This window comes from Heptranchias perlo, chromosome 18, assembly GCF_035084215.1.
Source record: "Heptranchias perlo isolate sHepPer1 chromosome 18, sHepPer1.hap1, whole genome shotgun sequence".
Taxonomy (NCBI): Eukaryota; Metazoa; Chordata; class Chondrichthyes; order Hexanchiformes; family Hexanchidae; genus Heptranchias; species Heptranchias perlo.
In genome coordinates, this window is record NC_090342.1 from 41,607,191 (window position 1) to 41,631,857 (window position 24,667).

At 44.4% G+C, this 24,667-nt stretch overlaps 1 protein-coding gene across 4 annotated transcripts in view; it reads right to left on the reverse strand.

Annotated features, from left to right (window-relative positions):
* scube1 (signal peptide, CUB domain, EGF-like 1) overlaps positions 1-24,667 on the reverse strand; it is a 288,050-nt gene that overhangs the window by 56,766 nt on the left and 206,617 nt on the right. For all 4 annotated transcript variants that reach the window (XM_067999790.1, XM_067999791.1, XM_067999793.1 and 1 more), the window contains one exon: positions 20,960-21,082. In XM_067999790.1, the coding sequence (XP_067855891.1) occupies positions 20,960-21,082 (123 nt within the window). The remainder of the gene's footprint in view (positions 1-20,959; positions 21,083-24,667) is intronic.

Consider the following 24,667-nt stretch of genomic DNA (forward strand, 5'->3'; position numbering starts at 1 on the left):
AAATTGATTAGGATAGTATCTTCACAAAGGCTTAACAGGATGTCAGACAGGATCAATTTATGATCAGACAAATTCATTTTTTTCAACTGTCACTATATAAACGATGCAGGAAGGATTGTAAAATCAATAGCACAGTGTTTAGCAGTTTCAAATAAATTATTTGCAACTATTTTGCTGTATGCAATTGCAAAAGTGAATTTCAATGATGTATGATTTATTTTTCTGACAGTTATAAATATGAACTTTTTATTAAATTTAGTTTTGCTCGAGTGTCAGTAAATGAACTGACGGTTGGCATAGGCAACACTATTTCTATACCACTGCCTGCCAGATCCCTTGACATCTGTTTAATATAACTACATTGGACATTTTCTTGTGTTACTTTAATCTTGTAAAGTTCAGTTTCTTGATGCCTGTTTTAACAGAAACTAATAAATCTTAAAAGAAATATACATTCAGTCAAGTCTGAAATGTATTAACTAAAATTATATAACTTATAAAACTTAACTGATACAGTTTTCTTAACAATCATCATTACTTGTTTTCAAGCATATCAAACTGTTAATAATTATGATTGGGCAACTGAATAGTTTAAATGACTAAAAATTTACTAAATGCGGTATCAAGGTCAGGAAAGTACCAGGTTTGATCCTTATTTTGTGCTACGTTAGCCAGTCTCAATCAATGGTGTGGGCATTATAACTGGCCTCAAGCAGAAGAGTAGTCAGCTTGGATTCCCATTCTTAATGTGCTGTAAAGTGTATGTTAATGGACATTGGGTCCAATATCAGGTTTGACAGTGATGGTCCTGCCTCTATAAATTGGCCATGTTGTAATTATACCCTGCCACCGGTGGAGGTGCTACATGCTTATTTTCATTCATAGGGTTGCTTGTACAGTGTTGTTAGTTCCTGGAAAACAATTTCTCAGAGAAGCTTACTACTGTGTCAAGATAAATTTAGAGAGCAAATAAAAAGAGGAACTGCAAATAGTGGAAATCTGAAACAAAAATGGAAAACATTGAAAATGCACAGGTCAGACATCATTTGTACAGAGAAAAGATGTTAGTGTTTCTAGTATATCCAAACTGTTAAACTGTCTTTTCTCTTTATAGATGCAGACTAACCTGCTATATATTTCCAGCATTTTCTACTTTTGGCTGAATTTGAAGTACTTAGAGCTTGCATTATTGGTTTGACTATTTTTTCTGTAAATACCTTGGTTCCTCCTGATTGGCTACTATTCATGTCAATCATAAGGTCGCCCCTGTACTCAGTCCTGGGGCCACTGCTGTTTCTAATTTACATTAATGAGTTGGATATACGAACAATGATGGACAGGAAAATACTCTCTGGTCTATCTAGCCTATTCCACACAATTGTGATACCTTGTCGACCACAAATATATACATTCCCCACCCCAAACCATGTGATCTCCTGGGAGAGGCAAAAATCCAGATAAAAATCCAGGCCAATTTGGGCAAGAAAATCTGGGAAATTCATTTAGGCTATCGAAACTAGTCCAGGAGGTCAGTCTGACTCTGATAATTCTAAGCATTACATTACCTACCTTTTGTAAGAGGTGATCTCCACTCCAGCCAGAAACAGGTCCAACTCTCGTTTAAGGGAATTCAGCGAATCGGCATCCACCACACAAGCTGGAGCTCCACTATTCTCTGGGGGAAAGAACCACTTCCTGACATCTAACCTAGATCTGATCTTATACAACTTAAAATTGTGACCCCAGGTCCTCCCTAACCTATTAATTGGAACAAATTGCCAACTTGAAAACAATCTATTCCCTTCATCATCTTATAAACCTCGATCAGATCACCCATAATTCTACACTTCTCTAAAGTGTGGAGTCCTAGCTCTTTTAGCCTATCTTGATAACTCAGCTGCTTTAAGCTGGGAATTAGTCTAATAGCCCTCCTCTGAACCCATTCCAGAGCCTCAATATCACACGTGAGATGACCATAACTGGACACTGTTTTCCAAATGAGGCCGGAACAAGGACAAAATAGTATGCATTGTCTCATAAATGTACCTATAAATGCACCCCAATACCCTATTCGGTCTAGCTATCATTTCACGGCATTGCTCATGAACCCTTAGAGATCTATGCACCAGAACTCCGAGATCTCTTTCTTTCTCCACCTGCTTTAATGCTTTTCCCTGAAGTGTATATGTATGCTGATCATTTGTCCACATGCACTTCTCCAAATTAAACATCATTTGCCAGTCACAAGCCCAGACCCCCAACACATCAAGATCCACCTGAAACAGACGAGCATCATCTACAGTCCTGACACTCGCACAGATCTTGGTATCATTTGCAAATTTGCAGATCGTGCCCCCAACACCTACACCGAGAATAAAAACCGTAAAGAGCAATGGTCCCAACACTAATCCCTGCGGGACAGCACTGGTGACCCATCTCCAAACAGATCCAAATCCATTTATAACTACTTTCTGTCTACGGCCTTCCAGCCAGTTCTCAACCTAGCTCAATATATTACCACTTACACCAGAGGCTTCCATCTTGTGGAGAAGCCTCTTGTGCGGTACCTTGTTGAAGGATTTTTGGAAGTCTAAATAGACAATGTCTACTGAGGTTCCCTCATCCACCATCTTAGTGACTTCTTCAAAAAATATCAAATTTGTTAAGACACATTGGGTGCCCCAAATATGTCCCTCTCTATCCAAGTAATCATATATTACATCCCTAATGACAACCTCAAGCATCTTTCCTTTTACTAATGTCAAATTAATGGGCCTATAGTTTCCCCGCTCCATTTTGTCTCCTTTTTTAAAGATGGGGACTACATTAGCCTCCTTCCAGTCTACGGGAACTGTCCCAGAGTGCTGTGAGCTATTAAAAATACGAGCAAGGGGCTTGCACAGCATCCGGCCCGGCTGCTCTATTTTCAGGTTCTTAATTCTATCTAAAGCAATATGTTCATCTATGTTAATATTACTATAGTTAAGGATCTTCTGGGGCAGAGTGATCATAATATGATAGAATTTCATTTGGAGTTTGAGTGTGATGTAGTTAAGTCTGAAAACTAGGGTCTTAAATTTAAACAAAGCCAATTACGTAGGTATAAGGGGGGAGTTGCCTAAGGTAGATTGGGAAATTAGATTAAAAGATATGACTATAGATAAGCAATGGCAAATTCATAATTCTCAATGAATATACATTCCCTTGAAGAATAAAAACTCCACGGGAAAAGTGATCCAACCGTGGCTAACTAGAGAATTTAAGGATATTAAATTTTGCCAAAAAGAGTAGCGAGCCTGAGGATTGAGAGGGTTATGGAAATCAGCAAAGGATGATCAAGAAATTGATAAAGGGAGAAAATTGAATGAGAGTAAACTAGCAAGAAATATAAAACAGATTGTAAGAGCTTCTACAAGTATTTAAAAAGGAAGAGATTAGTGAAAATAAACATGGGTCCCTTAGAGGCAGAGACAGGAGAAATTATAATGGAGAATAAGGAAATGGCAGAGACGTTAAACAAATATTTTGTATCTGTCTTCACAGTAGAAGATACAAAAAACATACCGGAAACAGTGGGGAACCAAGGGTCTAATGAGAGTAAGGAACTTAAAGTAATTATTATTGGTAAGGAAAACGTACTGGAGAAATTAATGGGACTAAAAGCCGGCAAATCCCCTGGACCCGATGGCCTACATCCTAGGGTTTTAAAAGAGGTGGCTGCAAAGATAGTAGATGCATTGGTTTTGATCTTCCAGAATTCCCGAAATTCTAGAATGGTCCCTGTGGATTGGAAGGTAGCAAATGTAACCCTGCTATTCAAGAAAGGAGGAAGAGAGAAAACAGGGAACTATTAGGCCAGTTAGCCTGATATCAGTAGGAGGGAAAATGCTAGAATCTATTATTAAGGACGTAGTAACAGGGCACTTAGAAAATCATAATATGATTAGGCAGAGTCAACACGGTTTTATGAAAGGGAAATTGTGTTTGCCAAATCTATTAGAGGGTGTAACTAGCAGGGTAGATAAGGGGGAACCAGCGGATGTAGTATATTTGGATTCTCAAAAGGCATTCGATAAGTTGGCACACAAGAGGTTGTTATACAAGATTAGGGCTCATGGGATGGGGGGGTAATATATTAGCATGGATTGAGGATTGGTTAACGGACAGAAAACAGAGTAGGGATAAATGGACCATCTTCGGGTTGGCAGGTTGCAACTAGTGGGGTGCTGCAAGGATCAGTGCTTAGTCCTCAGCTGTTTACAATTTATATCAATGACTTAGATGAGGGGACCGAGTGTAATGTATCCAAGTTTGCTGACGATACAAAGATAGGTGGGAATGTAGGCTGTAAGGAGAATGTAAAGAGGCTGCAAAGGAATATAGACAGGTTAAGTGAGTGGGCAAGAAAGCATCAGATGGAATATAATGTGGGGAAATGTGAAATTATCCACTTTGGTCGGAAGAATAGAAAAGCAGAATTTTTTTAAAATGGTGAGAGACTAAGAAATGTTGGTATTCAGAGGGATTTGGGTGTTCTTGTACATGAATCACAGAAAGTTAACATGCAGGTACATCAAGCAATTAGGAAGGCAAATGGTATGTTAGCCTTTATTGCAAGGGGGTTGGAGTATAAGAGTAAGGAGGTCTTGCTGAAATTATATAGGGCTCTGGTGAGACCACACCTGGAGTACTGTGTACAGTTTTGGTCTCCTTACTTGAAGAAGGATACACTTGCCTTAGAGGGGGTACAATGATGGTTCACTAGATTGATTCCTGGGATGGGAGGGTTGTGTATGAGGCGAGATTGAGTAGAATGGTCTTATATTCTCTGGAGTTTAGAAGAATGAAAGGTGATCTCATTGAAATGTATACAATTGTCAGAGGGCTTGACAGAGTAGATGCTGAGAGGCTGTTACCCTTGGCTGGAGTGTCTAGAACTAGAGATCATAGACTTAAGATAAGGGGTCGGCCATTTAGGACCGAGATGAGGAAACATGTCTTCACTCAGAGGGTTGTGAATCTTTGGAATTCTCTACCCCAGAGGGCCGTGAATGCTCAGTCATTGGGTATATTCAAGACTGAGATCGATAGATTGTTGGACACTAAGGGAATCAAGGGATACGGGGATCGGGTGGGAAAGTGGGGTTGAGGTAGAAGATCAGCTAAGATTTAATGAATGGCGGAGCAGGCTCGAGGGGCCATATGGCCTACTCCAGCTCCTATTTCTTATGTACTAGTTTCATTATTAGTCAAGCATCATTTTCAAGACCGATGCAAAGTACTCATTTAATATTTCCACCATACCCACTGATTCAGACACTCAATGTATAATTGGTTAAATTTGCAGATGATATCAAACTCGGAGCAGTAGTGGAATCAGAGGAGGCAGGCTAGAAATTGCAGAACGAGCTAAACAAAATGTGGGAGTGGGCCGAACAATGGCAGATGAAATTTAATGCAGACAAGTGTAAAGTATTGCACATCAAGGGAAAATGGAAAATACGCACTCCATTAACGGGTGTTGAAATAGCTGCGGGTGAGATTGAAAGAGACCTCAGAGTTTTAATAGAATCAATGCTCAATTACCCAACCAATGCAGAGCAGCAATCAACAAAGCCAATAGCATGATGAACTACATAGCCAAAACAGTAGAATACAAGCAAGAAGGATTTGTGTTCACACTGTACAGTGTTCTGGTCTGATTGGTTCATTGGAAATTTATGTCAGTCAAATCAAAAAAACACTTTCACCCTTACTTCACTGTCTCTGAGCACATCTCTCACAACCCTTACTTTAACAGTTTATCGAACACCATGACCTGGAGTCTCCTCTTTGGGTGCAATCCAGAAGTTAGACTCGAAAATACGCTCAATGCAGCAAATAATTTTGCCGATGTCAAGTTACACCTAGTATCCTCCCAATCTCATTAGAGTTTGCCCAAACTTAAAATGGGTGTAAATGGGCATAAATCAGCGTAAACAATCGGGGCCCATGGAAACCACACCAGTATATTTCTTCTTTTGAGTCTTAAACTTTAAGTTTCAACTTATTTAACCATCATTCATGCACACCAAGCACAGCATGTAAAAGAACTTGCAATTGGGGAACCTTTTCAATTTTTGATGTGACTTATGCCATAAAAATTCATTAAAAGAAACAGATAATACAGAGCAGGTCTCAGTGAGGATAATTTTTTTTTTTAAACTTTCAAAAAATTGCAATTAAAAGACCAGAAAAATGATTGTTCCGAGCAGTGCCTGAAAATCTGCACACAATGTTGAAAGACCCCTGAACAAGTGCAATTGGAGGACACTCACATTTGAGAGTTGGGGGCATGGCCAGTTTTTGTGGGTGGAGATTCGGTCAGACTGAGGGTTTGATGGACGGACATAAAAGGTCAAGGTGACACGGACGGATTGTAGTTGTGCATGTAACTCGCTTACACCCAAAATTCTGCAATCTTTTTGGCCATGTAATTGGTTTGCTCCCAGATTAGAGGTGTATTTGGGCACAAATGTGAAAGTTTTCAAAGACAAAGAACAGAACATGTTGTGTGTCGCACATAGTATAAAAAATACAAATTACAATAACGAGTGCAGAAATCCATTTATTGCCTCACATTCGCAGGGCCAGGGCAGATTACACTTAAGTATTCTGACCAGGCAATCCTTTTATTAAAAAAAATTAGAGCTCTACACTTCCAGTAACCATAACTCTCCGTAATCATTGCAAGTCCAGTATTGCTTTAAAAACAACGGGGGTGAAATTGGTCTTGGGTGGGGGTGCAAAATGGGAGCGAGTGAATCATAGAATCATAGAATCATAGAATCATAGAAGTTTACAACATGGAAACAGGCCCTTCGGCCCAACATGTCCATGTCGCCCAGTTTATACCACTAAGCTAGTCCCAATTGCCTGCACTTGGCCCATAGCCCTCTATACCCATCTTACCCATGTAACTGTCCAAATGCTTTTTAAAAGACAAAATTGTACCCGCCTCTACTACTGCCTCTGGCAGCTCGTTCCAGACACTCACCACCCTTTGAGTGAAAAAATTGCCCCTCTGGACCCTTTTGTATCTCTCCCCTCTCACCTTAAATCTATGCCCCCTCGTTATAGACTCCCCTACCTTTGGGAAAAGATTTTGACTATCTACCTTATCTATGCCCCTCATTATTTTATAGACTTCTATAAGATCACCCCTCAACCTCCTACTCTCCAGGGAAAAAAGTCTCAGTCTATCCAACCTCTCCCTATAAGTCAAACCATCAAGTCCCGGTAGCATCCTAGTAAATCTTTTCTGCACTCTTTCTAGTTTAATAATATCCTTTCTATAATAGGGTGACCAGAACTGTACACAGTATTCCAAGTGTGGCCTTACTAATGTCTTGTACAACTTCAACAAGACATCCCAACTCCTGTATTCAATGTTCTGACCAATGAAACCAAGCATGCTGAATGCCTTCTTCACCACCCTATCCACCTGTGACTCCACTTTCAAGGAGCTATGAACCTGTACTCCTAGATCTCTTTGTTCTATAACTCTCCCCAACGCCCTACCATTAACGGAGTAGGTCCTGGCCCGATTCGATCTACCAAAATGCATCACCTCACATTTATCTAAATTAAACTCCATCTGCCATTCATCGGCCCACTGGCCCAATTTATCAAGATCCCGTTGCAATCCTAGATAACCTTCTTCACTGTCCACAATGCCACCAATCTTGGTGTCATCTGCAAACTTACTAACCATGCCTCCTAAATTCTCATCCAAATCATTAATATAAATAACAAATAACAGCGGTCCCAGCACCGATCCCTGAGGCACACCGCTGGTCACAGGCCTCCAGTTTGAAAAACAACCCTCTACAACCACCCTCTGTCTTCTGTCACCAATCCAATTTTGTATCCAATTGGCTACCTCACCTTGGATCCCGTGAGATTTAACCTTATGTAACAACCTACCATGCGGTACCTTGTCAAAGGCTTTGCTAAAGTCCATGTAGACCACGTCTACTGCACAGCCCTCATCTATCTTCTTGGTTACCCCTTCAAAAAACTCAATCAAATTCGTGAGACATGGGGCTCGAATTTAGCAGGCCTGCGGGTTCCCAGCGGGTGGTCCTCCGGGAGCGTGGAAAACGCGGACGGGTAATTGTGTGCGTCCCCCACGCGATCGCGGGATAATTGGACCGATTAAGCCCTGCTTCCGGGTTCTGCGCTCCCCAGCTGCGTGCCGGCCGGCTGCGCATGCGCAGTACCGTCGACGCGATGTAGGAGCTCCAGTTAAAGGGGCAGTCTCCCAAAGCCCCTCCTGCTGCAAGCAAGAGGTCTGGGAGAATGGCTCAACAAAGGGGAAAGGCTGCGCCCCGTTTTTCAGATCTGGCACTGCAGCTGATGCTGGAGGGCGTGAGGAGGAGGAGGGAAACACTCTTCCCTGAGGATGGGCGCAAGTTCCCTGCCGCCGCAACCAGGAAGGCATGGGCAGAGGTGGCGGCGGAGGTGAGCAGCAGGGGCAACACCCCAAGGACTTGGGAGCAGTGCCGCAAGCGCTTCAATGACCTGACTAGGTCTGGCAAGGTGAGTACACCAACGCACCCTCCCACATCCCGTCCCCACCATCACGCCAAGCAGATCACAACCCCCTCCTGCACAGCCACCACTGCGCTCCATCAGCAATCCTCACAGCCACTCATTCACCATCCTCGCCGTGCACGCAAGTACCCACCGTCCCTGACCCCACCCGAACACTACCACACACCCCAATCCCCATGCAATGGGATGGGCACGTGGCCCACACTTCCTCCCATCCGTTCCGCGCCACGCTCAACCCAACCACACCGATGCTCGATGCGTCTCACGATGCAAGACGCACCCACTCACACATCTGTGTTTTGCCTTCACAGGAGAAGAGGAGCAAGAACAACCGCGAAAGGGCACGCACCGGAGGTGGGCCGCCGCAAGTGGTGGAGCTCACCGACGCAGAGGTGGAGGCGCTCGACCTCGCCCGCACGCGACATTGCCTGTCGGTGGCCGATGGCGAGTGTGTCGCTGCCGAAACGGCCGGTAAGGGAAAGCTGACACTCAACACCCATGATCGCGAGTGACCGTATCATCACCTGCCATCAGGCGCACTGTCAAGTTGGTCCACATGCCTCAAAGTGCCCTCTGTTCTCTTGCAGGTCCGTCTTTGGATCAAGCGAGCGTGGAGGGCGATTCCTCAGAGGACATGGCGGTCTCTGAGGGTGCATCGTCACATCAGAGCCAACCATCCACCAGCGCAGAGACACGCACCTCGGTGGGTCCCCCTCGCCAACTAGTTGGGGTAGCACTTGGTGAGTCACTGCGCACGAGTGAGCATGAGCAGACCCTGGTGGCAGGGGCAGCCGCGGAGGGTCCACGACGGAGGGAGCACTCATCTCCAGGCTCTGCTCAGCCGGACCCAGATGCTGAACCCAGGGGGCCACCAGAGAAAAGGAGAGTCGTCGAGGGCCACCAGCTAATTGCTGAGGTGCTGGCAGAGGTGCCGCGCGCATTGTCCACAATAGCGCAGGCGATGGAGGAGTCCACCTCCTGCATGTGGGCATTGGTGGCGCAGGCACAGGAGGGTACCGGCGACACAGTGTCGCGGGTAGGTGCGGGACTGTCTGCGGTGGAGGACAGGCTGGCCTCCCTCGAGCGTCACGCACAGCTCCACTTCGAGTCCTTGCAGGCCCTGACAACGTCTGTACGGATTCAGGGTGAGCAACATTCCGACGCCACCAACAGGCTGAGGGATACACTAGGGGTGGCCTTGCAAGGCCTCACACATGCCATCCAAACTGCCGTCCAGTAGGGTGGAAGGGGTGATGTGGGCCGAGGCCAAGAGAGGGATGATGGTGACCGGGGACATGGAAGCGGGGACGCCTCTCAAGGCGTCCCCACGTCCCACCCGTCGCCCACCTCTCAACCAGCACCCGCAATGGTGCCTCCTCTCCAGGTGGCCGAGTCTGCCCCTGCCCCGGTGCAGGAGGAGCAGTCTGTGGAGGTGCCCTCACGGGCACCGAAACCCAGGGGCCGTCCGCCAAAAGCATCTACCCGGTCAAGGCAAGAAGACGAGCAACCTGCCACTACCTCTGCTGGAGCCACAGGGGTAGCACCACGTAGGGGTTCCCGGAGAAGAATTCCAAAGGCCTTATAATCACAAAGGGAATACACCAGGGTGTTTATTATTTTGTACTTTGTTTCTTAAATGATGTCACATTCCAGATATTAAATAGTCTATTCTCACCACTCCTGCCACCTCTCGTCCATTCCTCCGCGGCTTGTGCAGTAGTTGCGTTCCGTGGAGGCCATCATGACGGCGAACACCTGCTGCCACCCATTGGGCACACTGCTGTGGGTGCAGGATTACTGGCAGCACTCTTCAGTGGAGGGGGCTGGTATGGCCGCTCGCATGTGCAGGTGAGGAGATGCGAGCGCCTCGCAGTGTCTGACTCTAGGAGAACCGTTGACGTATGAGTGCGTCCCTGGCCCGGCGACCATCCCGGTGAGTCGCGGCTCGGCGCATGGGTCGTCCAACATCCTCGGGCGCGTCCTCCTCCTCCTCCTCCTCCTCCTCCTCCTCCTCCGCCTCCTCCTCCTCCTCCTCCTCCTCCTCGCCCTCGCCTTCCTCAATGTGGGTGGCGGGTGTGGATGGGGCCTCCTCCAGCGGCACCCCTCTCTGTTGGGCCATGTTGTGCAGGGCACAGCAGACAACTATGATTCGTCCCACTCTGAATGGTGTGTATTGGAGCGCTCCCCCAGAACGATCAAGGCACCTGAAGCGCATCTTGAGAAGCCCTATGGTCTGCTCAATTGTAGACCTGGTAGCAGTGTGGCTGTCATTGTACCGACGCTCCGGCTCGGTGATGGGGTTCCTCAGAGGTGTCATGAGCCACGTGTGGAGGGGATACCCCTTGTCGCCGAGGAGCCAGCCGTTGCCGGCGTTGGGTGCCTGCAGGATGGGCGGGACGGCGGACTCCCTGAGGACGAAGGCATCGTGGCAGCTGCCGGGGTATCTGGCGCACACGTGTAGGAATCTCTGGCGGTGGTCACAGATGAGCTGGGCGTTCATGGAGTGATACCCCTTCCTGTTGATGAACAGCCCTGGCTCATGCGGAGGTGCCCGTATCGCGATGTGGGTGCAGTCGATTACACCCTGCACCCGTGGGAAGCCGGCCATGGCATGGAATCCAACCGCCCTCTCCATCTGGCTGCGCTCGTCCATGGCGAAGTTGATGTAGTGGGAGGCCCTGCGGAACAACCCATCGGTGACCTGCCTTATGCACTTGTGTGCAGAGGACTGACAGACCCCGGTGATGTCCCCGGTGGCACCCTGGAAGGAACCGGATGCGAAGAAGTTGAGGGCAGTGGTGACTTTGACGGCGACAGGTAAGAAGATGCTGCTTGGTCCATCAGGGAGCAGCTCGTCGTTAAGGAGGCTGCAGATGTCGGCGACTACCTGGCGATTGACTCTGAGCCTCCGTATGCACTGCTCCTCGGAGAGGTCCATGAAGCTGAGCCTCGCTCTGTACACCCTGTGCGGAGGGTAGTGCCTCCTGCGACGCATCTATCTCTGCGGTTGCCCTCCCTCCTGCTGTGCAGGTGGGTGTGCCGCAGCACCGTGTTGGGGGGCCCCACCTCTCCGAGGCGGACGGCGTGGACTGCGAGGCTGGTCATCCTGTTCGTCCTCCGACGATGTCAACGCACCACCCATCTGGCAGGTGTTGGTGTGAGGGGTTGTGCAGGGTAGGTGGGTGGGTCCTCGGACTGGGGCTGCGGTTTCGTGTCGGTCTGTCCTCTGGCTTGGCGGGGGTTGGTGGAGGGCAGGGGTTGCCCTATGTGACGCGGTGGCCTCCTGCGTGGGTGAGGGCGCTCCCCCGTGGAGCGCACCTTGGCACCTGCCACAGGCTGCTGGCTGCAACACGCCTGGTTTGAAGGGTCCTGTTTCCCCCAGTGTGGGAAACTGACTGCTTTGAACGTAAAATCCCACACTTCCTCTTTTGACAGCTGCTTCAGCTCATTAACTGACCACAACGAGCAAGGTAAGTACTCTCAAGTGGAACCCCGCTGGCTTTAATTGCCTGCGGGATTCCCACCAGCGGGGCTTGCGCGCGCAGCCCCGCACGTCAGCGCGGTACCCGGAAGTGGCCGGGATTTCGTCCGAATCCGGTCACGTGATCGGAGATCGGGATTTTCGGGGCCCCCCCGCTGGAAACCCGCAGGTAACCCGACCCTAAAATCAAGCCCATGATTTTCCTCTCACAAAACCATGCTGACTGTTCCTAATCAGTCCCTGCCTCTCCAAATGCCTGTAGATCCTGTCTCTCAGAATACCCTCTAACAACTTACCCACTACAGATGTCAGGCTCACCGGTCTGTAGTTCCCAGGCTTTTCCCTGCCGCCCTTCTTAAACAAAGGCACAACATTTGCTACCCTCCAATCTTCAGGCACCTCACCTGTAGCGGTGGATGATTCAAATATCTCTGCTAGGGGACCCGCAATTTCCTTCCTAACCTCCCATAACGTCCTGGGATACATTTCATCAGGTCCCAGAGATTTATCTACCTTGATGCGCGTTAAGACTTCCAGCACCTCCCTCTCTGTACACTCCTCAAGACATCACTATTTATTTCCCCAAGTTCCCTAACATTCATGCCTTTCTCAGCCGTAAATACCGATGTGAAATATTCATTTAGGATCTCACCCATCTCTTGTGGTTCCGCACATAGATGACCTTGTTGATCCTTAAGAGGCCCTACTCTCTCCCTAGTTACTCTTTTGCCCTTTATGTATTTGTAGACGCTCTTTGGATTCTCCTTTGCCTTATCTGCCAAAGCAATCTCATGTCCCCTTTTTGCCCTCCTGATTTCTCTCTTAACTCTACTCCGGCAATCTCTATACTCTTCAAGGGATCCACTTGAACCCAGCTGTCTATGCATGTCATATGCCTCCTTCTTCTTTTTGACTAGGGCCTCAATCTCCCGAGTCATCCAAGGTTCCCTACTTCTACCAGCCTTGCCCTTCACTTTATAAGGAATGTGCTTACCCTGAACCCTGGTTAACACACTTTTGAAAGCCTCCCACTTACCAGACGTCCCTTTGCCTGCCAACAGACTCTCCCAATCAACTTCTGAAAGTTCCTGTCTAATACCATCACAATTGGCCTTTCCCCAATTTAGAATTTTAACTTTTGGGCCAGACCTATCATTCTCCATAGCTATCTCAAAACTAATGGAATTATGATCACTGGTCCCAAAGTGATCCCTCACTAACACTTCTGTCACCTGCCCTTCCTTATTTCCCAAGAGGAGGTCAAGTTTTGCCCTCTCTCTAGTCGGGCCATCCACATACTGAATGAGAAATTCCTCCTGAATACACTCAACAAATTTCTCTCCATCCAAGCCCCTAATGCTATGGCTGTCCCAGTCAATGTTGGGAAAGTTAGAGTCCCCTACTATTACCACCTTATTTTTCTTGCAGCTGTCTGTAATCTCCTTACATATTTGCTCCTCAATTTCCCGTTGACTATTTGGGGGTCTGTAGTACAATCCTATCAAAGTGATCTCTCCCTTCTTATTTTTCAGTTCTACCCATATAGACTCAGTGGGTGAACCCTCGGATATATCCCCTCTCACTACTGCCGTGATGTTCTCCCTAATCAAGAACGCAACTCCTCCTCCTCTCTTACCTCCTGCTCTATCTTTACACCCTGCTTGGTTTTCTTTTCCATTGAATTCCATCGGGTGGGGAGTAAATCGGGTGGGGAGTAAATCGGGTGGGGAGTAAATCGGGAGGGGAGTAAATCGGGTAGCCGATTTGCTCTCGCCCTTCTTGCGCCCCCACCCAAGATCAATTTTAGCCCCAGCAACTTTGGACCAGGCTTAACGATTGCCATGTGTCTCACCGAAAAGGAAAAGGAGCATCATCATAACAATTAAGCTCAGATTTTCACAGCAGTCTGAGTTTGTGCAAATATATATGCAAAAATAAATTTGAAACTTGGCGTCAAAAGATTATGTAAAGTATCATTTGTTTCTGAACGTACAGCTATGCTCTGCAAATTTGAGAAGATTTTCTTAGGAGTAGATCTTAATGTTTAGGTATGAAGAAATGTTTTGGGAGCATAACTATTTACAATGTCTAGAGGAGTTGGCTTAATTTAGTGTTTTAAAAAAATCATCCTGTGGTCAGCAGAAGCAGACCTGACTCTCCATGACATGACCCTTGCCTAATGATAAAACACCTCTAAAAAGACAATTGTAACATCTTTTCACCACAGTCTGCTCTAAACAACTCATCATGTACTCTGTGGGGCCTCAATGTTACAGCAGCTTTGCTAAATATCTATAGCAGCGTGCATCAAAGCACTTGTTTAATTTCAAAGGTGATAAATGCCATATTCCCGAAGTACTGGATCTTGGCCACATCTGGGGCTGTGAGCTAAAAGCATTTAGTACATTATTGTACCTAAGGGAGCAATATATAGTTCATATTCCTTCCAGAGAATTTTGTTTCTTTTCTTATAGACCATAATGTTACTGGGATAACAGTGCGCAGAAACTGAAATTTATTAATGAAAATGATGCAAATGGGACATTTATCAGTAATGTTAATTACCATTATCAGAAAGTTCACTTTAGCTGTGACTGGTATGTTTCCTGATCAAGCAGAATATCCTTCGGTCAGTTTACTTTGAATAGGAGTTGATAGGTTTTTGCACCTTTCTAGCTGCTAACTGAAGCTTGTGACAGAGCATAGTCTGCTTATTGTTGGGATTTTCCAGACCACTGACCAACAAACTGGATTTGAATAAGCAATTAATTTAACTTGTACCAGAACTGCAAAAAAAACTTCCCTTTCCTTCCTACTGTTCTATCAATGTTGTTCATTGGGCAATGGGCTGCTCCTCAAAAGGTATTTATTTTCCTCTTTTCTTTCCTAATGAAGGTTGTTGCTCATACTTATTACACATAATCCAGTACTGCAATCCAGTTTTCATACCTTGTGCAATGCTAGCGCAATTTCATCACAGACGCAAGATGCATCCTGCTATGGCTGCTCAGGTGGAATTTTTTTTTGGGGGTGGCATGGGGTGGTTGAAAAGAATCCTGATAAATTGAAGAACTCTTGCTTCTTTGTCTTTTTTTTAAAGGAAAAGAGTTATTGGTGGTTATACATCACACCTTGGGTATATCATGCTTTGTGAGAATAGCTTAAAGAAGAACAATTTTACTAAGTTGGGAGGGTTTATGGGGCAATGCTTTTCTTTGCACATTATATGCAACAAAATTGTAAACCAATTTACAGAAGATCAGGTTTTAAACAAGAAAGAACTTGCATTTATATTTCACATTTCATGACCTCAGGATGTCCCAAAGTGCTTTACAGCCAATGAAGTACTTTTGAAGTGTAGTCACTGTTGTAATGCAGGAAATGTGGCAGCCAATTAGAGCAAAGCAAGGTCCCACAAACAGCAATGACCAGATAATTTGTTTTAGTGTTGTTGGTTGATGGATAAAAATTGGCCAGAACACCAGGGAGAATTCCCCTGCTCTTCTTCCACCTGAAAGGGCAGAGGGGGCCTCGGTTTAACGTCTATCTGAAAGACGGCACTTCCGACAGTGCAGACTCCCTCAGTAATGCATTGGTGTGTCAGCCTAGATTTTATGCTCAAGTCCCTGGAGTGGGACTTGAACCCACAACCATCTGACTCAAAAGGCAAGTGTGCTACCACTGAGCCACGGTTGACACCAAGGGGGGAAAAAAATTGGATAGGGCTTATTACTGGGTGGGGGTAACGCAATCCACTACTACCCTGCGCCCAGTGGCCCCTGTGCAGGCAGGACAAGACTTTTGTGAGGCCTGAGGACTTACATTCAAGCAGCCTTCCCAATCAGCATTGGCACAAGGATTCAATGTAATTTGCACTTTCCACTAGCAGAGGGAGACATAATCTCTTAAAGGCAGGCTGTCTCTTAAAAATCTCTTAAAGGTAGCTGGTACCTGTTATTTGCTGAAAATAACAGTCTGCTGTCTGCAGAGTCTGAACGAAAATCAGACATCACACATGCAAAACATAGATGCAGCTCCCATCTCTACATTTACAAACTGATGAGTTATGTTAAAACATTGAATAAAGATTGCGCAGTACTAAATCCCACATCCTCCAAACTGCATACCAGACCTCACCAATCTGCCAGTCTGAGTTTGTACCAGGTCTGCAAGAGTGCATGCACCAAGGTTCTCTGCTGATGCACTAGAGGTCTTGGTGCAATAGGTGGACAGAAGGAGGGACATCCTATATCCGCAGGGGGGGCGGGGGGGTGCAAGTGGCCCTCCAGACATATACCCAAAAGGCAGTGGAAGGCAGCGGGTGACGAAGTCAATGCCAGGCGCACAGCATCATGAACATGGATGCAGTGCAGGAAGAAGTTCAATGCTTTGACATGAGTGGTCAAGGTGAGTGAGGTCAACTGTCAAGTGGCGTCTCCTACCAACTACACTACTAGCCGCATCCATTGCTCCACACACTACACCCCCATCACCCACATACCAACAAACTCTTTCAATCAGTACTCACCTCTTCCAATCAGATGCTTCCTCTGACCCTTACACATTACCACCGTTGCAAGCCGTCCACCCACAACTCACAGGCCACACACACTGGCAGCTATTCAACCATGACAGGCACATCACCCAGACACATGTCCCACTTTCTTGCAGAAGATGGCGCATGTCAGGAGGCAGCAAGTGGCAGTGGCATTTAGCCCCTTGAGCCATTCAATGAGATCATGGTGGACCTGTGATGCAACTCCATATACCCGCCTTAGTCCCATATCCCTGCCTTAGTCCCATATCCCTTAATACCCTTGGTTCACAGAAATCTACCAATCTCAGGTTTAGAATTCACAATTGAGCTAGCATCAACTGCCATTTGCAGAAGAGCGTTCCAAACTTCTCCCGCCCTTTGCGTGTAGAAGCATTTCTTAACTTCACTCCTGCACATCCTGGCTCTAAATGTTAGGCCAGTAATGTCCCCTAGTCCTGGTACTCAAGTTTTGCAGACCTCCAAAAACAGTTACAAACGTCTCGGCAGCCAGAAGCAATAATCCAGCCACTAACCTGCAAATCCTGCATTGTCCCTTTAAATAGCGCTGGTCCTCCAGGCACTCTAAGACATGTTCAGATGGTCGGGGTTAAGACTGTGCGTTGAGTTGAGCATTAAGTCCCAAAATGGTGTCCATCACTTTAAATCAGCGTTGCACATTGATTGTATCCATTTTTTCCTTACTTTACATACTTCTGGCGTTCAGTATTTGCGCATGCGCTAACTCCTCTATCAAGAAGGCATCGCGCATGTCACGCTGGAAATGTACGTGCGCAGCCAAGATGCCATCTTGGATGTTGGAGAGGCCCTGTAGCGCCAAAACAACCGGCGCTACACGGCCCAATTTAGCGCCCAAGGCTATATCAATGCCAAGAAACAAGGAAAGTAAATACAATGAAAAAGAAAAAGATTTAAAAGGCAAAAGCATTAAGGAGAAAGGCAAGGTAGATGAACAAATGCTGGAAAGAAAATTAGCACTTTTAATTTTCTTCCCTCTTTAATATTACAAGGCAGCTTGTCTGTCTTGCAATAAATATTCCTCAGCAACAAGAGGAAATCATGACAACCCAGTGTCCTAAGTAAATGAGAAGAGTTTGTTTTGACCAGAGGTATAAAGGGAAATATCTGTGTGGTTAATGTTTCACAATAACTCTTAACTTTGAAAAAATGTAATCACATAATAAAAAGTATGGTTGCTATGGTAATCAATGAGAAACATATACAGTAATGCATAATGTGCATATAGCACATTGCTGTATTCCACTGGAGATCAAACTCTTGTATTATTATAGTAACAGTCACATGGAGCAACATACTGCAGCTCTAATCTCACAATCAATCATCTTTATTACCCTTTCACATATATGACACCATCCCTACTTTACTCAGTGTATTAGTTCTAGAATAGTAAATTTTAAAATAAATTGAATGAAAAATCCAACAGTTTATATATTGTAAACAAAGTAATTGTAAACAAGTAACAAACCTTTAGGCAGCAATTCAGATTTTGCAAAGGTTCTTAAAAGGTTCCATTTTATGGTTTGTTTGATTTCAATGCAACATAGTTTCCAAAAATACAGCACCAGAGTTAGACTGCAGTATTTTTAAATGGCACTCAAGATATTTGGTTCAACAAGAAGAAAGAATTTGCATTTACATAGAACCTTTCACTCCCTCAGGACACACCGACTGTTGACACCACTGTATCAGCCAATGAGTTGGAGGTGGGGCGGGACTTATAGCGAGACTTACAGCAAATAGTCTATTTTACAGCAAACAAAGTCTATTTAAAAAGAGTCTCTTAAACAAATGCATTACAGCCAATGAATTACTTTTTGAAGTGCAGTCGCTGTTATGTGGCAAAAGCAATAGCCAAATTGTACTCAGCATAGTCCCACAAACAGCAATGATATAAATGACCAGTTAATTTTTTTTTGCTGGTGCAGGCATGGGAAAAATGTTTGCCAGGACGCTGGGAAAATGCCCCTTTTCTTCAAATATTACTATTGGTGTTTTACATGCACTCGAGTTGGCAGACTGGGCCTCTGATCCAAAAGATGGTACCTCCAATAATGCAGCACTCTCTCAGTCTTGCACTGAAACGCCAGCCTACATTAAGTGTTCAAGGTCTAGAGTACGGTTGGAACCCAAACCTTCTGATTCAGAGGCAAGAGTGCTACCAATGAGCCAAGGCTAACGCTGAATTGATACAAGAGGTCCATTTATATATATTTATGACATGCTTAGCATTTGCAACATTAATATTTTATCTTTGAAATGCAACACTTGGCTAACAGTTGTGAGCAGTAAACAGAACCGAAGCTGGAGCCAAGCAAATATTAAGGCGTTGGTTTGGAGCCATTCATATTTGCTATTTGGCTCCAAAGTATGACTTGTTATTTCATTGCAAAGATTTGGTGCTAAGAGTTTAATTGATGTGTTGGCACAACATATGAATTCTGTCAACTTGTTTAACTCCTAAGTAAGGAGCAGGGGAAAGGTCAGCATAAACCTACCAAGTGGTTTTGACCCAGAACAGGGATTGCATTTTACTGATGGGGTCAATCCTTGGTTTGATTTCTAGAGCCAATAAAAGTTTCAGCTGGAGCCAAAATTGGCCCCATGACTGTTGTCTCCTACTTTGGCTAACAGAGTGAATTACAAAGATACTTTTCTCTCTCTAATATGGTCTCAAAGTAAACACAAATCAATTGTATGGTTTCCAAAATCATATGCAGTAAGAAAAATGTAGACAGTCACAAGAAAAATCCTTCACATACTTATCTTCAAAGACATTTCTAGTCTAATGACATTATTGCTTATATGATCCATTAACTTGCAGAACAGATTTGAATAACAGAACTTTACTCGCATATTGGCCCAGAATTTGCTGTAACCGGTCAACGAACGGCTCCCGCCGTTAGTTAGACTTACCCTTGCCCGTTTAATCTCCATGATATTTTGCAACGCAAGTTGCTGGAAGTGGGAGATGGAAACAGCGCGGAGCCCGCTACAGGGCATCTGGGATCTGAGTGAACAGGACAAGCAACTGTGTATCTCCTTGACCAGATTGAAGGATTGTGAAATTAACAGCACAAAGACTGAGAAGGAAGTGTAAGTTAGAATGATGAATTCAATGTCAAATCAGGTATAGAAAGAGAAATAAAGAGGAGGGAAAGAAAGATTGAATTAAGAGCAAGAGAAAAAAGGAGTCAAAGAAAAAGTAAAATTAAATTTTTAAATTTAAAAATAAATCTCCAACAACAATTGAAACCTGAAGGAATGTGATTCCACACTTGTAATAGTTAATTTTCAGTGCCAGAGAGGTTGACTGGCAGTAATTAACACTTGTCACATCTTTAAAAGGGTACTTAGGCTTGAAATAACTTTCTGTGGTGAGTTTAGTTCGTACCTACTGAGCAAATACAGCAACTTCATGCCATTCAATACATTTCAATGGTGAGGCAGACAGAGAGATGCCGTTTTCACGAAGCTAACAGCGGAATAGCACATCTCGGACAGCAGCTTTTGGATTTCCGCATTTAACCGTGCATCTGCCCCTCGCCTGAAGTTGCTGTGCGATTTGCGCATAAAAAACAATGAATGCCATTAGCCTCACCATTATTTTGATGGCAAATTCTGGACAAATATTAGATTAACTCATTCTTTTTTAAAAGATGCTACTTTGCATTACACCCAGAGTCTGATGTCGGGAAGACCCCGAGGGGAGATTGTCACTGGCTCTGCCGGGCAAAATCAGGGTGAAAGCACCCTAAAATTCACGGGGGAAAAAAAACTTACTGTCCTGTTCCCGCTCCCAATCTGGCTGGCACTATGCTGAAAGAGGACTTGTCACTGGGTGGCTGGAGCCTCTGTCAGTTTCAGACAGTAGGCCCTTTTAATATGTAAATCAGGATCAGTCAATGGAAAGGGAAATCAGGCAGGGTGTATACCATCAGCTTTCTGCCCAGCCATGAAAGTTAAAATCTAGCCCCTTTTTTGCAAAATACCAACATTTTCTTTCAGTTCCAAGCTAAAATAAGCCATCGGTTTATACTCTCACTCTGTATACATCACAATTAACACAGGTGTTAGAAATCTCATTGTAGTATGCACCTGGCACTGCTGCTCACATATGATGAAGATGAACTGTTAAGTTCTTTAGAAGCCTTCAGTGAAAGGAAACAAGCATCATTTGTCTCTGGACTTTGAACATTGGTTTCCAGGGGTAGAATCACCACCATAGATGTTTGTTAAGTCATCTCATTTTTGACAGCAGTGAGCAAACAAGACAAGACAGGCCAGACATAAAGTGGATGGAGATTTACCTTGGCAGGATCGCTCATCCGTCAACAGCTTGTAGCCTTTTCGGCAGCTGCATTCAAAGCTGCCAACCGTATTCCTACAGAAATGGTCACATCCGCCATTATTTATTAAACATTCATCAATATCTGTGAGGAAAGAAAAGCTCATTTTAGAAGTTATTAATATCATATTCTGATACAGGTGCATGGATGAAATTTGAACCAGTGGAGATATTCTGACTATACTATCCTCCAATATACATTATGTTGAACAAATATTTTTTCTTTTTACGAAGTTTCTTCCCCACCCATTATTTACACATTTATATTGAGGGTCCTACAATATATGAGGGAGGCTGCTAATTTACACTGCTGTGCAGATTTCAGAGCACCAACACTGAATAAGTCAGTGGGAGTCAAAGGATATGGGGAAAAGGCAGGAAAGTAGAGTTGAGGTAAAAATCAGATCAGCCATGATCTCATTGAATGGCTGAGCAGGCTCGAGGGGCCGAATGGCCTACTCCTGCTCCTATCTCTTATGGTCTTATGGACTATTATTCAGAAGTCACGATCACAATTTGAAGTTTCTAGCTGTAGACCTTTCCCGTTGTCTGAGGAAGATCGATACCAAGCCAACAAAGCAAAATTCAGACTTCTCATCTGTACAGGCAGGCAGAAAATATTCAAGTACACCTTTGGTCAAAACAAAACGTTGGCAGTATGTTGGTGGATTTCCCATGACGCGAGAGGCACAAACACAGCTGAATTAGAGCTGTCTCTGCTGGTAACACCAATATAAATGCAGCTAAATCTGCTGCAATAAATGGCAAGGTATTTTCTGAGGAGGGGTTAAAGATGGAGGTTTTGAAAGAGAGGCACTACCTGAGGAGAGGGAATCTAATGTCCTTTAGGGAAGGAAACCCGCAGTCCTTACCCACTCTAAGCTATATGTGATTCCAGTCCCACACCAACGTGATTGACTCTTAACTGCCGTATGAAGTGGCCTAGCAAGCCACTCAGTTATATCAAATGGCTATTGGGCAACTAGGGATGGGCAATAAATGCCGGTCTTGCCAGCAACGCCCACATCCTGAGAATGAATTAAAAAATACATGGTTAAGTGCTATACGGGATACAATGAGCTGCTGTGCACCTAGACTTGAATTAACTCTAGATTCTTATGGTAAGGATGAATAATATTCCTTCACTCCCTGATTTGCTACATACAGGCATTTCATTATGTCACAACTATTTATCCCAATTCCATTTAATGGTTGAAAGGGGAAGACATCGGGCACATTGAAAATTCTTTCTTTTATCAATTTAGATGAGTGCATTTATCTGGGCTAAAGATAATCAAGCAGTTCACTTCTAATTCCAAGGCAAACCGCTAAATATTAAAAGAGAGCATTTTTTTTTAAAATGGGAGGGGTCTTCTGCTTTCTGACTGAAGGTAACACTGTAGTTAGTGTTTAAAATGGAGTTCATGTTCCAGCTGTACAGTGACTACTGGAATGTCATGGCATGTTATTAAAGCATGAATCATCAGATCTGAAAAATATCTTGTAGAGAATACAACAAAGCATAAAAAACAATCTGACGTTTTTGCTCCACTACTATAATATTGGCAGACCTTTCCTTTGTGATTGTGTTAATAGGTCACTAACAATAAGATGTTTGGATTGCTTCCTGTGCTTTGAAAGCACCAATTTCTTCCTCCCCCCACCCTACTCCTAAAAGAGCTTTAGCAGCATTACTGAGATAGATCTGGCTTCAGGCACCCAAAAAGTCTGTGGCTCGTGGTATTTTGATGGGGAGTTAGAAACTGCTGCCTGTGTCAACTGATCAGAAAGAAAACTATATCATTACATACTTTTGTGTCATATATGGTCTACAAATCAGACTTGGTTTACTGATGTAAAAAAAAAGCAATGCCAATCACAGCTTGTTCACATAGATATTTGGAAGTCTGACTTTTAACATGTATAATTAAGTGACAATTTCAGTCTACCCAGTATGTATGAGGCAATATATGGCTCCCAGACTGATTGAACACCAAGGTCACAGACTTCGGCTAGTACGCACATGCCTTTAAAAGATGCTGCTTGTTTTTTTCCAGTTTTCTCCCCTCCTTTCCTGAAGGTGTTTCTTTTCAATTTTTCCCACTTTTCTCCATTTCTCTCCTGAGAGGGGTTGTCTTGTGCTGGTTCTGGTAACCATCAGTTAACTTGTCCAAATAGCCATTCTTTATGTGTGAGCATGGATGTGGGGTCCAGTTTCCCCTAATGCACAGATATGTGCAGCACTAATATAACGGAGGTTTTCATCTAACATCAGCCTTTTCAAAAATAAGTGTTCATGGCAACCTTGCAATTCTCTTCCTCTTTCCAGTGCATTAACAAGGAGGATCCAAGAAGAGCATCCTGGTCAACAGTAGGCCAAGACAGCAATCTAAGTAATTCACTATCTGACTTCTCACTCCTCTCTTGCTAGTGGAAAAGAATACCTAGAAGGACAAGGGCAACAGTTGCATGGGAACACCATCACCTCCAAGTTCCCCTCCAAGTCACACATCATCCTGATTTGGACATATATCGCTGTTCCTTCATCATCGCTAGGTCAAAGTCCTGGAACTCCCTACTTAACAGCACTGTGGGAGAACCTTCACCACACAGATAGCAGCGGTTCAAGAAGGCCCACCAGACCTTCTCAGGGCAACTAGGGATGGGTAATAAATACCAGACTTGTCAGCGATGCCCACATCTCAAGGATGAATTAAAAAAAACTTGTCCAGTAAAAAGCTAGAATCCCATTTGTGGCTGCAGTATTTGAGGAATAATAAACTGTAGCATTTCAAAATCATTTTTAAGCGATTGTTTCAAACATAAATGCAATCTATTGGCAATTCTTTAACAAAAAGTACTCCACATAGCCACTCTACATATTCACAACAAGCCCGTTAAAACACATCTTTTAGCTCCTTCAATAGCTCAGTTGGCAAATGTACCAAACAGTTTAGTACTAAACCACATACATGGTACGGTATAGACGGGTACAGGATTGAACTTTGGTCTGTGCTGAATTTGCTGATCTCAGCTGAGACAGCAATGTGCACTACAACTGACCTATGTCAGGGGTGTCCAACCCCCACCCCTAGCATCACATGCAGCCCCCAAGTCTTGTCAATGAAGAATGGCTATTTAATCTAGGTATCATATGGCAGACAGTGCACATGGGACACTCCATCAGCACTGGTTTCAGAAGAGATGGGAACAAAAGAGAAGAAAATTGAGGGTTGAGAACTTTTCAAATGAACGTAAACTACCAAATCTACATTAAAATTAGAAATGTGTATTACTTTATCCCTGCACTGAGCTAAACCGGAAAAGTGTATTTTTTGGTCTGTGGAAAATTGAGTCAATGCCAATGATTTTCAATAAAATTTTGTTGAATCAAACTATGCAGGATATATTAACTATGTGACCAATAAGCCAAGCAATTGATAGAACTGTGGGAATTTTGCCTAATGTGGTTTGATTCAAGTGAGGAATGTCAATTGCTGCAGCAATTTTCTTTGATCTTATCTGTATACATGATGGAGAAGGGTCTTTTTGGTTATTGTTGTGTGAAAGCACAACAAACATGCTGCTCACTGAAACTATATTAGCTTAGCTCAGACCTGACCAATGTGGTATTGGGAGTGCTTTCAATTGGGCGAACAGGCTCCATAGA